This window comes from Camponotus floridanus, unplaced genomic scaffold (genome assembly GCF_003227725.1).
Source record: "Camponotus floridanus strain SB8 unplaced genomic scaffold, Cflo_v7.5 scaffold132, whole genome shotgun sequence".
Lineage (NCBI taxonomy): Eukaryota > Metazoa > Arthropoda > Insecta > Hymenoptera > Formicidae > Camponotus > Camponotus floridanus.
Window position 1 is genome coordinate 83,736 of NW_020229251.1, and position 16,154 is coordinate 99,889.

The 16,154-nt window shown below is 37.1% G+C and overlaps 2 protein-coding genes across 5 annotated transcripts in view; both read left to right on the forward strand.

Annotated features, from left to right (window-relative positions):
- The window catches only part of LOC105254912, a 183,469-nt gene that overhangs the window by 62,413 nt on the left and 104,902 nt on the right, over positions 1-16,154 (forward strand). The window lies entirely within an intron of this gene.
- On the forward strand, positions 70-1,778 carry LOC109610488. Its single transcript, XM_025406101.1, has 4 exons — positions 70-136; positions 298-443; positions 648-978; positions 1,513-1,778. The coding sequence occupies exons 1-4, from the start codon at positions 112-114 to the stop codon at positions 1,776-1,778; spliced, it is 768 nt and encodes a 255-aa protein (XP_025261886.1). The 5' UTR covers positions 70-111.

Consider the following 16,154-nt stretch of genomic DNA (forward strand, 5'->3'; position numbering starts at 1 on the left):
TGATCGAAAATTTCCTCAATATAAAGAAAAGTTATTGAAATCTTGGAACGTAAATTTTTCACTTATTTTAAAAAAAATTTATCTGCAGGAGGGAACATTTATGAAAGTTTAATGAATGCACAGCATTTAAACTTAGGTAAATATTCGTACATTAAAATTCGTACATTAAAAATTTTATTTTAATTTGTAATAAAAATGATACACACATACAGATATGTTTCATATATATGGTTATTATTAGACACTCTGTGTCTTAATATTTCTTCTATTAATACATATCTATTGATTTCCTCATAGATTCGAAAACAATCCTTCAAATATGGCTTTTAACAAGTGTTGTAGCTCCTAAATCAAGTAAAATTACTTTTAAAATTGGGAACAAGAAAAGAATGTGGAAACCTACAATCTCGGAAAGTCAGGAAGGAATTCTAATACACTGTAAAGTAAGTTAAACTCCATTCTTGTTCCAGATTCGAAATAAAAAAAAATCGAAATTGATATTTTATCAAGAGACAATGATGTATATATAGAAGTGTTTTTACAACAGACATTTTTACTGGGCGCTTTTTCAGTTTTTTAAAAAGATTTGTTAAAGTTAAACTAACATTTATAATTAGAGGTTTCTTACCTTTTGTAATTTACTTTAGGTACCTGGCGATATTGAAAAAATATGTCAGGACAAACAAAATAAAATGCGTCAAATGAACCTTACGATGCAACCTTTTGTAATCATCATTGGACCAGAAATAACTGCAATCGACAATGTATACATTCGACTCGATACAACATTGTATTCTATGCCGACGGTATTAAAAGCATTGGATGTATTTTTCAAGATTTTTGTAACATTTAATGCGTGTTATTCGAAAGAATGTGAAAATATGTGGTATCTAATTCAGTGGGGAATTTATGAGATCCATACAATTTGGGATGAGAACATTCCCTTTCTGTGCACTGCATTAAATAAAATAAAAAGAGGTTAGTCTTCATTGTGTATAAGTCTGAAAACTTGTTTTCACAACTTGTTTGTATCATTTGCTCTTTTGAAAATCTATTACTTTTTATTTAGTAATATTGATTTATTGCTATTTATTGTATAATATATATATATATATATATATATATATATATATATATATACCGAACTTATTTTCTCATTAGTATTAAGTTTTATTAGTTTAGTATTAACTTTTATTATTTGTTTTTGACATATGTAACAATTAATTTTCTTGCGCCTTTTTAAAACATAAAATATTACGCTTAAATAATAATTTTTCAAATACTAACATCGTATTTTAAAAGATTGCTTTAGCCAAAAATGGATTGTCGAATTTGTTTAAAAAAGATTTTCGGAGATACTCGAGCATATATTAAACATTTAAAATCATATCATCCATTTGAGATGACATATAAATGTGTGGGTAAAACACAATTAAAACTGAACGTTATGATAAACAATAATTCTGTATTTACTTCTAATTACAATTACGAATGCCTGTATACTATGTGTAGGTGTGGATGTGTACTGTATGCGAGCAAGTGATGTGTCTGGAGGCGGAAAAGTTACTGCTCTCTGGAAAAATCCGGGTTCGGCATGCACGAACCGAGAGGAGTTTTTTTATGGAAGGAGAAATTTTACAAGGGACGGGTTGCGTAAGGAAAAGCCGTGTGTTTGCCAAATGTTACATGGCAATCTATACGGCTGCGGAACATGCAAGGGTTGTAAATCTGTGGAGGTGAAAGCGGATGCATGCATGCGGGAATTAGAAAGCTGTTAGGATTTCCGAACGTGTGCGTGTGTGTGTAACGCGGGCGGAGTAGAAGACAATTGTCCCTACAGTACCCTCTTGCTAGTGTTTAACGATATATAAGAATTTATGAAAATCCTCCCTGTAGCCGGTCCGGGAAGGATACGTCTGCCTGATTTGGTTATGTGGTTGGTCGAGTTTTCTAGTATTGTTTTCTGCTATGTGTGTTTGTGTGTATTTGGTAGGTCTGTGATTACTGTGTTCTTTTCGGAAGGGCCTGGAACGTCCTGATCGTTGTTGCTTTCCTGAGAGACGAGTGGATCATCGGCCATGATGTATGCTGGTTTAAGGCGGTCGATGGAAACCGTAACGTCACGGCCGTTCATGCGAACCACGAACGTCTTCTCTGCTCGTTTAATTACTTTGTATAGGCCGTCATACGGTTGTTGCAGAGGCTGTTTGAGACCATCGTGGCGTACAAAGACTTCCTCCGAGGTAGCAAGGTCCTTGAACACGAACGTCTTACCCGTACCATGGCGAGATACCTTCGTCGGTCTCAATTCCCTCAGGTGTTGGCGTAGCTCCTTGACGAAATCTGTTACGTTGTCTGTTGCGTTGTCGCGGTGTAGAGATCCTAAGAACTCGCCCGGAAGACGTAGCGACTTCCCGTAGACCATGTCGGCTGCCGTGGCTTGCAGGTCTTCTTTCCAGGCTGAGCGGATGCCCAGCAAGACGGTAGAAAGGCTCTGTGTCCATCGATGTTGCTGTTGGCACATGATTGCTGCTTTTAGTTGACGGTGTAACCGTTCAACCATGCCGTTGGCTGAAGGGTGGTATGCGGTTGTTCTTAGGTGAGTCGTACCTAACAAGTGATTCAATTGCTTGAAAAGATATGACTCAAACTGCCTATCTTGATCCGTGGTTATTCTCAATGGCGTGTCAAACCGAGATATCCATCCATCGTAGAGAGCACGTGCGACAGTTGAAGCTTCTTGGTCGTGCAGGGGAACAGCTTCTGGCCAGCGAGAGTATCGGTCTACTATAGTCAGGCAGTATCGGCATCCCTCTGACAGTGGCATGATTATAATGTCTATATGTATATGTTCGAACCTGGCAGAAGGTGGTGCGAATGTGCCGACAGGTGAGGAGACATGGCGAGAGATCTTGACGCGTTGGCATTGGATGCAGCTGCGGGCCCATTGTCTGCAATCAGATTTGATCGACGGCCATACGTAACGCTGAGTTACGAGCTTGACCGTCGCGTTGATTCCCGGGTGAGACAGCTGGTGCAGTGAGTCGAATGCGACTTTCCTGAACTCTTGAGTAACGAAGGGCCGCACTGTTTGTGATGGGACGTCGCAAAATACTGCCACGTCGGTGCCAGGGATGCACACCTTTTTCAGTACGAGGGTGGAGTCTTCCTCCAAGTATCGCCGGAGCTCTTCATCTTCTTGTTGGGCTGCTGCCAAGGCTTCGAAATCGAGAGTACGCTGAACTTCCTCCACGCGCGACAGAGCGTCTGCTACCACGTTGTCCTCCCCGGAAACGTGGCGGATATCGGTGGTGAACTGTCTGATGAAGTCCAGGTGTCTGAACAGGAGGTGAACATTGGACCGTCTTCTTGTGAAACGCATAGACGAAAGGTTTGTGGTCCGTGTAGACTGTGAACGACCGTCCCTCCACGGTGTGTCTGAAGTGCTTGATTGCTAGGTAAATAGCAAGTAACTCCCGATCGTAGGCTCCGTATTTTGCTTCCGCAGGACTTAGCTTTTTGGAAAAGAATTCAAGGGGTTGTCAGGCATCTCCGATCCGTTGTTGGAGGGCTGCTCCGACTGCGTAGTCTGACGCGTCGCTGAAGATTGCGAGCGGTGCATCGGGCTCGGGATGAGCCAGCAAGGTTGCTTGGGCTGAGCATTCCTTGCTTGATTCAAATGCTTCTATAGACGTTGATGTCCAGTTGACTGGCGACTTCCCTTTAACATTGCCTAGCAGCAGGTTGTTAAGCGGTGCTTGAATCTCTACAGCCTTGGGCAAGAATCTTCTATAAAAATTCAACATGCCCAAGAATTGACGTAATTTCTTCACGGTGTCGGGTCGTGGATAGGCCCGTATGGCGTCGACCTTTTCCGGTAGCGGGCGAGTCCCTGCGCCGGAAACGAGGTAGCCGAGAAATTTAACTTCGGGCTGTCCAAATACGCATTTTGCTGGGTTGATGATGACACCATACTTCTTCAGCCGCTCAAACAGAATTCTCAGGTGTTTCAGATGTTCTACCTCTGATGTTGATGCGATGAGGATATCGTCGATGTACGCGTAGCAGAACTCCAGCCCTTGCAGCACCTCGTCAATAAAGCGCTGGAAAGTCTGCGCTGCATTACGCAAACCGAAGGTCATGAATTCGAACTCGAAGAGTCCAAAAGGCGTCGTAATGACTGTCTTTGGAATGTCCTCCTCCGCGACCGGAATCTGATTGAAGGCTCGTACCAGATCGATGGTGGAAAAAACGTTTTTCCCATGAAGTGACTGGGAGAAATCCTGGATGTGCCTCACTGGATATCGGTTAGGTTCTCGCGTTCAGAGCGCGATAATCTCCGCAAGGCCGCCAGTCGTCGGCTCTTTTTCGGTACCATGTGCAAGGGCGATGCCTAGGAGCTCTGTGACGGGCGAGCGATTCCCAGGCGCAGCATGGCCTCGAATTCCTTCTTCGTCGCTTTTAACTTTTCCGTTGAAAGGCGACGTGGTCTCTGTGCTCAATCGCAATTTTGGCTTCGCAATATGCTTCATTATTAGAAAATATTTTTTTAGTACAACTGATAAATTCATCAGATCGTATGTACGAGGTGTGGCAATTAAATAACCGGACTGGTGCTAAAAAACATTTTATTTATTATTATTTACATTATACAAATTTTCTCCTTCTATATATTCTCCTTGGCGATCCCTACACCGCTCCATACGTATTTTCCATTGTTGGAAGCAGTGCTGGAAGTCCGCTTCCGTTAGGCTGTTGAGTACCTCCGTCGCTTTTGCTTTTACTGTCTCTACACTCTGAAATCTTGTCCCCTTTAGCTCTGATTTTACTTTTGGAAATAAAAAGTAGTCACAGGGGGCCAGGTCGGGCGAGTAGGGTGGGTGGTCCAACACTGTGATTTTGTGTTTCGCGAAAAACGACTTCACAGACAACGCAGAATGTGATGATGCATTGTCTTGGTGGAGCATCCAAGAATTGTTCTTCCACAGTTCGGGCCTTCGCCTTCTCACTCTTTCACGAAGGGTGGACAGGATCTCAATGTAATAATGTTGATTAACAGTCTGACCTTCGGGGACCCAGTGAATGTAAACAACTCCTCGAATATCAAAAAAAAACAACCATCATGGCCTTAAATTTTGATTTTGACATTTTGGCTTTTTTTTGACACGGTGAACTCGGACTCTTCCAATGCATCGACTGACGCTTTGTTTCTGGGTCATAGGTAAAAAACCACGACTCGTCGCAAGTAATCACTCTGTCTAACAAACCTGGATCAGCGCTAATGTTGTTCAAAAGGTCAACACAAATGTTCATTCTCAATTCCTTTTGTTCTGCAGTGAGAAGTTTTGGCACCATTTTCGCGCAAACTTTTCTCATGTTCAATGATTCATGCAAAATCTGACGGATACTTTCTCTATTAATTCCTGAGACTTCAGCAAGAGCCCGGATACTCAGACGACGATTTTCACGGATCAATTTACCAATTTTCTCGATGTTGTCTTCTGTTTTTGATGTTAAAGGCCGTCCAGAGCGTGGATCGTCTTCAGTCATTTCACGACCTTCTTTAAACCTTTTACACCATTCAAAAACTTGTGTGCGCGATAAACACTCACTTCCGTACACTTCCTTTAACATAGCATGGGCTTCTGTTGCGGTTTTTCCGAGTTTCACAAGAAACTTAAGGTTAACTTTTTGCTCCATTCGACGGCAAGTTAAAACAAGAACTTACTCGGGCGATAATTATGGTGAGACTGAGTACCGCACAAACGCGCGAATCGAGATTATGTTAGTGAAGGTATGAACAAGCACAGACATGTTCAGATCTGCTGCGGCCGGCTCGCCGTTTGCCAGTAGCAGCACCAATCCGGTTATTTTATTGCCACACCTCGTATTTTGGGAACGCAAAATGTTTTCGATATGTAATAGAGGAATTGAAATATTTAAGTAATGAAGGAATTGTTATTCGTGAAATGGTAATGAACATATTCTTTATTTTGTTATGATAGCACTTTTAGGTGATAATTTGGGACTTAATGGTCTTTTAGGTTTCAATGAAAGTTTTTCTAGTGATTATTTTTGTAGAATTTGTCGTGCTGTAAAATCAAATACGCGTTCTGCAACTTTCGAAGACGAAAGTTTATTACGTACCCCACAAAATTATTGCGAAGATGTTTCAAAATTGGCATACGGCGTAAACGAAGAATGTATGTAGGATGTTATCTACGAGTATAATTTATTGGAATCGGTATATGATACAGAGTATAATTACAAAGCTGGAGTACAGTGGAGCACGTCTCGACCCTTCGAGCGAACATTTAGAACTACCTTTTGTCTGAACTGCATCGCTGCAGTTCACACTCGTCCTTCCGTCGCGTATCGTCAATTGTTACAAGATGTTTCAAGAACCGCGCGGGACGTCCGAAAAGATGCACACGCGGAAAGAATAACACAGCGCGAGACGCTTCGGGTTTTACAAGCGGTGCAACCGTGAGCGGATAGTACGTGAACGGGTTGGTCGGTATATGTACTCGAAAATATCCTATACTTCGGCCGTCCTGCCAGACATTCGCCCTCGAATGTCGCGTTCACGACTGTTCATAAGTAATTTTCTCTTTTTCGTCTTCACTTTCCAATTCATCCAAATCGTCGAAGTGCACCCAGGGTTTCATATGATCAGCGGATGTTGAAGTTTCTTGTGGCCCTTCATGGTCGCCTATTTTTATAACCATGTATCGATCGTTACGCATTACTTTAACAACACGATACGGACCGAGAAATTTACTGCGAAACTTAAATCCTGGACCAAACTGTGTGCGCTTAATTGCAACGAGATCTCCATCTGTGTATTTCAATGCTACCTTTCGTCTTTTATTAAAATTTTTTTACGTTTTCTCATTGTACTTTAGTGATTTTTTCTCTCGCTTTCCGTCTAACATCGTCGCGGTCTTCTTCGAATATTCGCGCCCATTCATTCTTGAGCATCTCACGTACTTATGGGTCTTCTTGTAAACGCATACGAGTATCAGTTGGAACGGTGACCGACCAGTGCTTCTATTTGGCGTAGAATTTAGATATTTCTGAGCAGCGTCGAGATACTTAAACCATTCTTCCGGTCTTGGAGCCCACAATTTTGTTAACAATGGTATAAGGGTACGATTCACCCTCTCGACCTGTCCATTATCTCTAGGTACTCCGGTAGTTATTAAGAGATGGTTGGATATTCTCCGTGTTACAATATTCTTTAAACATGCCGGCCGTAAATGCTGCGCCGCGATCTGATATAATTCTATACGGATTTCCAAACACAATACACTGTTTACGTAAACGATCAATTATTTCGGCAGCGTCGGTTGATTTCCTAGCGTACAACCACACGAACTTGCTAAACGCATCGACTACAACAAAAATATGGCGGTAATTCTTTTTTGTACTTGGCATCGGACCTAGATGATCTACGTGATACGTATGTAGTGGTACATCTCCCTTATCAATTACATTTAAAAATCCTTCTTGTTTACCTTGCTTTCGTTCCGCTAAAATACAATTTATACAACTCATTACAATCTTTTCGATCTTCGGTCGCATATTCTTAAACCAATAATCTCTACGTACTAGCGTTTTCGTTTTATTAACACCGAAATGATCTTGCTCATGCGCTTGTCTAATTATCGAACTTTGCAAAATCTTAGATACTCCTAACAATAATTCGCCATTGTCGTTTTTATATAATAAATCGTTTCTTAATAAATATCCGTCGGCTTTATTGAGTGTCGCTAATTTAATAATCTTCTGCAGATCTTAATCGGTACTCTGAGCTTTTTTAAATTTGGCAATTAAACCGTCGTTACTTTCGCTCGACAAGTAGAACTTCTGGGAGGGAATTTCTACTTAGCGCGTCTACATGCATCATATTCTTTCCTGGTCTATGTTGAATTTCGTAATCATATTCTTCTAAGGCTAGAGCCCACCGAGCTACACGAACACATAAATCTTTTTTATTCATTGTTAGAGTAAACGCCTTACAGTCAATGATGATTTTGAAGCGAATATCTAGTAGATATACTCGGAATTTTTTCAACGCTTTGACAACTGCAAGTACTTCGAGCTCATAGCTAGTATATTTCTCTTCGGCTGAGGTGGTTTTGCCGCTTGCATAATAAACTGGATGCATAGTGTTATCCGAATCATCTTTCTGCAATAGAATTGCACCGAAACCGAATTTTGAAGCGTCTGTATGTAACTCCGTTTCAGCTCCGACTTTATATAATTTTAAAACGGGTTTATTGCTCAGCGCGAATTTTAAACTTAGAAATGCCTGCTCTTCGTCTTTTCCGTATCGAAAATCTACATCATTTCGTAAAAGATTCGTCAACGGTCGTGCTATCGTGGAATATCAGGGAATAAATTTTCGGAAATAACTCGTAAGGCCGACAAAACTTTGTACATCCCTGACGTATTTAGGAGTCGGAAATCTCATAACGGCGTTAGTTTTACATTCCGACTGTGCTACGATTCCGTTAATCACAACATGTCCTAAATATTCAATTTTCGTTTGGATAAATTGACACTTTCGCCAGTTGATATGCAAACCGGCTTGACTTGCTACCTTTATCACGTGCTTTAGATCGTCAATTGCTTGTTCGATACTTTGCGAAGGAATAATCAAATTGTCCATATAAGTTAATACTTCCCTTAAAAATCAGATCTTTAAATACAGCGTTTATAAATTTTTGGAATACCGGGGGGGAATTACAAAGTTCGAAAGGCATCCGCATAAATTCGTACTGGCCTGTTGGAACAACGAAAGAAGTGTACTTCCTACTTTCTTCAGCTACTTCGACATGGAAAAAACCGTTTTTCAGATCGAGCGTGCTGAAAATTTTCGCGCCTTGTAAACGATCTAATTGATCTTCAATTAGTGGCAACGGATAGCGATCTTTTATTATTTTCTGGTTTAGCTTTCTAAAATCTACACAGATTCTGATGTCGCCGTTTTTCTTTTTAACTAGAACGACAGGACTTGCGTAATCGGAATTAGAGGGTCTTATTATACCGTCATCTAACCATTCTTTTAATTGCTTATCGACTTCTCGTTTTTCCGGCTGAGATAGTCTTTGCGGTCTTTGATAAATCGGGATTTCATCTTTTAAAATTAATACCATTTTAGTACCGACTTCACGTGTTTTTCTCGGATTATAATTCTTAGCGATAATTTCTACCTCTCGTCGAGCGTTTTTGTCGGGAATACGTGAGAAATCAAACGGGTCTACTTCTTCGACTACGTCGATCTTTAATACCTCGGGCACATCTAAATTATCTTCGATAGCTTTTCGAATTATTACTTTGCCCTTTAGCGAACGTAAGTCAACCAAATTCAAAAAGTCAGCACTGATCAAAACAGTATATTTCATTATTTCATTATCGACGACATAGAACGTAATTTCAAATGTCTCGCCATCAATAACAATATTTGTTGTGAAGGAACCGCGCGTGCTATTATTTATCGCGCCTAAGCCGTTAAAATTTACGCTATTATTTAATTCGGGACAACCTAACTTCTTGTAACAATCTCGATTAATTAAACTTAAATCTTTAGCGGTGTCTATAACGCTGACGAAACATCGATTTAAAATTTTTACTTCTTTGATCTGTTTCTGCTGCGGATCCTTAATAGCTATACATGCGGTTTCCTTCTGTGTACTTACTGCTACTTTACACAATTTAGCGATGTGTCCATATTGATTGCACTTGAAACACTTGACACCTTTGTCTTTCGTCGGGCACGCTTTACCCAGATGGTCCTTACTACCGCAGTTGAAACATCTCTTCGCCTCCGTCGAACCCGCGTCGCCTCGGATCATCTTCTTCTTCTCCTCCAGTTTCACTGCCTCATCTTTGATTTTCCCTCCATTTTTATAGCTTCGTATCGAGTGAATCTTTCCTTCAATTCGCGTATCATTTTTGCTCCATGTAATATTGTCTTATTAACTGCGTCATCTTGGATACCCTCGATAATGTATTGGATTACCGATTGCGTATCCACATCGGCTTGTGCTGCGATCTCGAGCATTTTGTATATGTACGCTTGGTATGACTCGTCGGATGTCTTCTTTCGTCGTGATAACTCCTGATGCACTGCGTGACCATTTACAATGTTGGTAAATGCTTGTATTAATGCTCGCCGTAATTTTTTCCACGTCTTCGTACACTTTTCATAATTTACGAATAGCTTCGCTGAACCGCGAAGAAGGCGCTTCGCGTATGCTACCTTCTGGATGTCAGACCACTCGCACAATACAGCCATTTCTTCGAAATCTTTGATCCATCTTTTCACGTTGGTTCTGTCATCTCCGCTAAATGTTTCCAGGGATTCTTCAACATCTCTGAACGTCAATAGTTGGTTTCTTCGGGTTTCTTTCTTAAATCTTCTTTCGGTGATTGGTGCCTCATCTTCATCACTTGAGTCACTCGTATTACTTCCGCCGTCGTGTTCTTGTCTGCGTGTGTCTTCGTCGTCGTCTTTGCCTGGATTATCGTCGTCATGTTCTGTTTCACCGTGTTCGCGTTCGAGTTGCATAAACGCAACGGCAACAGTCTTGCGATAAGCTCGCTTTTCAGTCCAGCCGTCTTTAGTTTTCGTTTCTTGAATTCCTGTTTTAGTTGAATTGTCGTCATGCTCATCAACGTTGTACTCAAATCGTCGTTTGCTGCGCCAGTGCCTGATTCCATCGTTATTTACGTCTTCATAACTTTACGTCTTAAAACTTCTTACGTTGCATTTGAACTCTGCACTTGAACGCACTTCTTCATATATCTGATATAACACTCTATACCGTGATTTGATCCGATCCCGGACGAGCCCCCAAAAATATGTAGGATGTTATCTACGAGTTATAATTTATTGGAATCGGTATATGATACAGAGTATAATTACAAAGCTGGAGTACAGTGGAGCACGTCTCGACCTTTCGAGCGAACGTTTAGAACTACCTTTTGTCTGAACTGCATCGCTGCAGTTCACACTCGTCCTTCCGTCGCGTATCGTCAATTGTTACAAGATGTTTCAAGAACCGCGCGGGGCGTCCGAAAAGGTCCGCACATGCGGAAAGCATAACGCAGCGCGAGACGCTTCGGGTTTTACAAGCGGTGCAACCGTGAGCGGAGAGTACGTGAACGGGTTGGTCGGCATATGTACTCGAAAATATCCTACATATATATTCAATGAAATCCCTCATTTTGATTGCTCGATAAATATAACTTGCGATATAATGCATGATCTTCTCCAAGGTGTTTGCAAATGATCTTGCGAAAATAATACAATATTTCCTAACGGAGAATTTTTTCACAATGGAACATTTAAATGATAGAATTAAATACTTTAATCATCAATCAAATTTTGATAAGGAAAACAAAATGCCATTGATAAAAATTGATCACTTAAAAAAAGGATATCTAATAATGACAGCATCAAAAATGTCTGCGATGATTTGTTATTTAACTTTTATTATAGGAGATTTAATTCCTTATGATAATGAAGTTTGGGATTTCTATCTTATACTTTGTGAAATTATTAATATCATAACAGATACAATTATTTCAAACGTTCAAATAAATTTCCTTAAAGGGTTAATAATTTCTCATCATGAAATGTATATACGATTATTCAATGATCATCTAAAACCCAAATTTTATTTTATGGTACATTATCCAGAAATTATTCGAAGAATGGGACCTCTTAAAAGTTTATCTTCTATTCGATATGAGGGATTTCATAAAATTTCGAAGAATTATGCGTCTATCGTAACATCAAGGAAAAATATAATATTAACATTAGCGATCAAATTGCAATTGCATTCTTGTTATAGATTTCTTTGTAAAAGAGGGCTTAACGATATAATTGAAATAGGTCCAGAAATAAGATTAGTATCAAGTGATTTGGATGCGCATTCAATAACACTCATTCGTAGGAAGACATTGGCAACTTGTTTCAACTCAATTTTTACGAATGTATCCCAAGTAGATGATAACAATTTAATGGAAGTTGCATGGGTTCGATATAATAGCGTTGTCTTTAGACCTAAATATGTGATGATTTCTAATGCTGATGAAAATAATTTGTCATTCGGAATAATGCAATGTATTATTTTAAAAAGCAGAGAATTTTTTTATGTTGTATATAAAAAGTGTATTACTTTAGGTTTAGATACTCATTTTAAAGCTTATGAAATCGAATTGCCACGTGAGAATAGTACATATGAAATTTACACAGTTGATATTTCGAAAGAATTCAATGTAAGAACATGCAATTTTCATATTTCTGGCGAAGGTCGATATTTTATTTCAATATTCGATGTTTAAGAAATAATATCTTAGTGTTAATATTAATGTTCTGATAAAACACTTGTTCTAAAATATAAATTATAAAAAATATATATATAAATATATGTATTTTAATATTTAAAAAAACGGTTCTTATGTAAATATTATAATAAATCTTTTTCAATATTTCAATATTGACTTGTTTTAAATTTATTTCACATATTTTACCACTTTTTATCATAATATTAAAAATATTATTTATTTAAATATTTATTAATAATTATCAAATCATTTATTTATTTCAATTAAATATTTAGTGATAGTAAATAAATTGCTCATTTGTTTTAACTAAATATGTAGCTCTAGTAATTAAATGTTTGGTAACTATTATAAAATTGCTTATTCTTTTAAATTAAACATTTAGTAGTAATTATCACAGCTTTAATTTCTCCTTAAGATGATTTAGTTATAATTACCAAATATCTGATAATACTTATCAAATATATTATCTTTTACTATCAAACATTTAATTACAATTACCAGATTTTTAAATTTCTCGTTATCATGATTTAGTTATAATTACCAAATATCTGATAATATTTATCAAATAATATTTGTCAAATTGCTTTTTGTTATCAAACATTTAATTATAATTACCATGTTTTTTAATTTCTAGTTATCATGATTTAGTTATAATTATCAAATATGTGATAATACTTATTAAATATATTATTTTCTGCTACAAAAATTTGGTTACAGTTATTAAAGCTTTGTTAAACCAATTAAATTTGTAATTGAATGAATTAAATTTAAGTAGTCTAAACTAAATATTTTGTTTACTCAATTAATTTTTATTTGTAACTATTACCACACATTTATGTAGCACTATTTACGCAAATCATTTAGTAATTGTTATTAAATTTTAGTGTTTACTACTAAATTCTTTTTTCAGTGCAGGGAAATACATTCGAACGAATATTATCAATAAAACAAGATCAAGACTCGGTGATCAAAAAACATTCGTGAACGGTTAGAAATCACAGAGAGTAAATTCTTTGAATTACGAGACAGATTAATATATCGAAAAGCCAAAAGCGGAAAATTAGTCTTTTATGTACCTGAATGTTTAGAGAATAATATAATTCGCACATGTCACGATGATATAGGTCACGTAGGCATAGGAAAAGTTATAGAAAATATATTGCGCGTGTATTGGTTTCCAAAATTGTCAGAAAAAGTAAAAAAGTATATTACCAATTGTAGTCGACCAAACTAGTCAAAAAATTAAGTTTATTAATACGACGTTTCGACCATGTGGTTGTGGTCCTTATCAAGTATACACTAAAAAAGATTTATAAATACATAAATTAACGGTTTGAATACATAGTAACGCACAGAGAATTAAAGTGTGAAAAGATTTTTACCGATGTAATAATAATCAGAAGACAACATTAATGGTGAACATGTAAAACCACGTAATCACGTAATACAAAAAACGTTATTTAATTAAATTCAAATTTGAGAGAAGCTGATGCGTCTATGTGAGACTTCGTCAATAAACTAAACATAACAGGAAGAAAAGCGGTACTAAGTGACCTTAATAATTTTGTAAATATTATTCAAGTTATCTGTGTCAGTCTGTAAGTTGATTAGATTTTTAGATCTCTTGATAAAGAACATCTCAGCTATCTCTCTTTTACGAACAATGATACTTGATAAGGACCACAACCACATGATCGAAACGTCGTATTAATAAACTTAATTTTTTAGCTAGTTTGGTCGACTACAATTTTTCTATTGATCCTTTGATTATTCGACTAGCGACATTAAATTATTTACAATTTTTATATTACCAATTGTTTAAAATGTATAGAATTCTCACCTACTAGTGGAAAATCAGAAGGATATTTACATCCAATACTAAAAGAGAATTTACCATTTTACACAATTCACATAAATCACTTAGATCCATTAGAAAAAGCAGGGCGAGGCTTTAAACATATCTTAATTATAGATGGATTTTTTTTACAAAATTCATTCGATTATATCCCTGTAAGTCGACTACATCTGAAGAAACGCTCAAACATTTAAATGATTATATTTTCGTGCATACAGTAGACGTAAAAGAATTATTAGCTATCGCGGAACTTGTTTCACCTCCAACAAGTTTACGACAACGTTGAAAGAATTAAATATTCAATATATATTAATAGCGGTAAGCACTCCACGAGCGAATGAATAAGCGGAAAGGATAAATCGCCTTATCATTCCGATGATTGCGAAAACGATTGAACAAATGGAACAGAATTCTTCAATCTGTAGAATATGCTATCGATAATATTATATGTAGATCCACAAATTCAACACCGAGCATGTTACTATTTGAAGTTAATCAAACTGGTGAAAACAATGACAAAATACGAAAAACATTAGAGACACTAATAGAAGAAAAAAGAAATTTACCTAGGATACGGCAACAAGCTTTAGTTGCGATAGAAGCATTACAACAAGAAAATAGTCAAGCATATAACAAAAAATATAAAATTCCTAATCTATATAAAATAGGTGAATACGTCATGAAATATTGATAATAAATATTGATAATACTCCCGGAATAAATAAAAAACTCATACCTAAATTTAAAGGATCTTATATAATTAAGAAAGTATTAGACAACGATCGATACATTGTAACAGATAGAGGGATTTCAACTGTCACAAATTCTATATACTGGAACTGTAAGCGCAGATCAATTACGACATTTTGAAGAAAAATAATTAAATAACTACATTTAATACTAAAAATTATCATATATATAATTTAATTTAAGTCCGTATGCGTTCATTAATTTAAAATTAAGATATTTTCTTTTCTTTTATATACGTTGATCGAGGACGATCAAGGCGTCAGGCTGGCCGAACTGCAGGCTAAAATATAACTCTAACGAAAGGCATCGAGTCACAAGTGTAAACAAGCGCCATATTCTGATATATGATATGTTTTTTGTTTGGAAGGCGCGCTCGTTTGACAGCAAGCGGGAGACAAGATCGAGCGAATCAGTCTTGAACTGCCCTCGAGAGTGAGCAGAAATAAAAGCAGTGTATTATACAAGCCTTATTGATTTGGAAATTCCGATTGCGGCATCCTTACAAATTTCCTCCTACAATAGATTAATAAAAATAAACAGGAGAAGTGTCGATGTGGGACTGAATAGTAGGGTTCAGTGGTAAGAGCAGTCGCTCGGCAAGCGAAAAACTCGGGTTCGATTACCGATTCAGCGACTTCGCCCCGATATTTTTCTTGTCTACTTCTCTTCAGGAGTAAAGAGGGGTTTTATACAATGTGTATATACCAAGATATAGATTCTCAAAACATGAGAATCTATATCTTGATATATACACCAAGTAAAATACGTATAAATGCCTTGTGCACGTTTAAATTTTCGCGAACAATTAATGTTTATGAAATTTACGCATTACCATCCGCGTTTGGCTCTTAATCGCTCGTTTCTTAATTATCATGTTATTAAGCATATTAAGTTTACTGTACAATACAAAAGTAGACAATAAATATGTACAGAGAATAAAAATATCCATGCATCAACAGAAGCAGATATAGATATTAGAGAAGATATAGATATTAGAGGATAGCAATATATTATCTTTTTATTGATAAATATTTTCTATTTTTTGTTCCTATTGCTTGTACTTTTGTATTATATGCAGTAATTCTAATGTTTAATATTTATTCCTATGCTTAATATTTTCTCTATTGTACGCAGAACCTTAATATTTCATTTATATATGACACGATACATTATTTTTGTTATCAGACAA

Bases quoted from the DNA above. Each gene is read 5' to 3' on its own strand.
- LOC109610488 (XM_025406101.1), top strand. From the start codon at position 112: ATGAATGCACAGCATTTAAACTTAG. The intron at 444-647 runs GTAAGTTAAACT...AATTTACTTTAG, and splicing joins GAATTCTAATACACTGTAAA to GTACCTGGCGATATTGAAAA. The intron at 979-1,512 runs GTTAGTCTTCAT...TACTATGTGTAG, and splicing joins ATTAAATAAAATAAAAAGAG to GTGTGGATGTGTACTGTATG.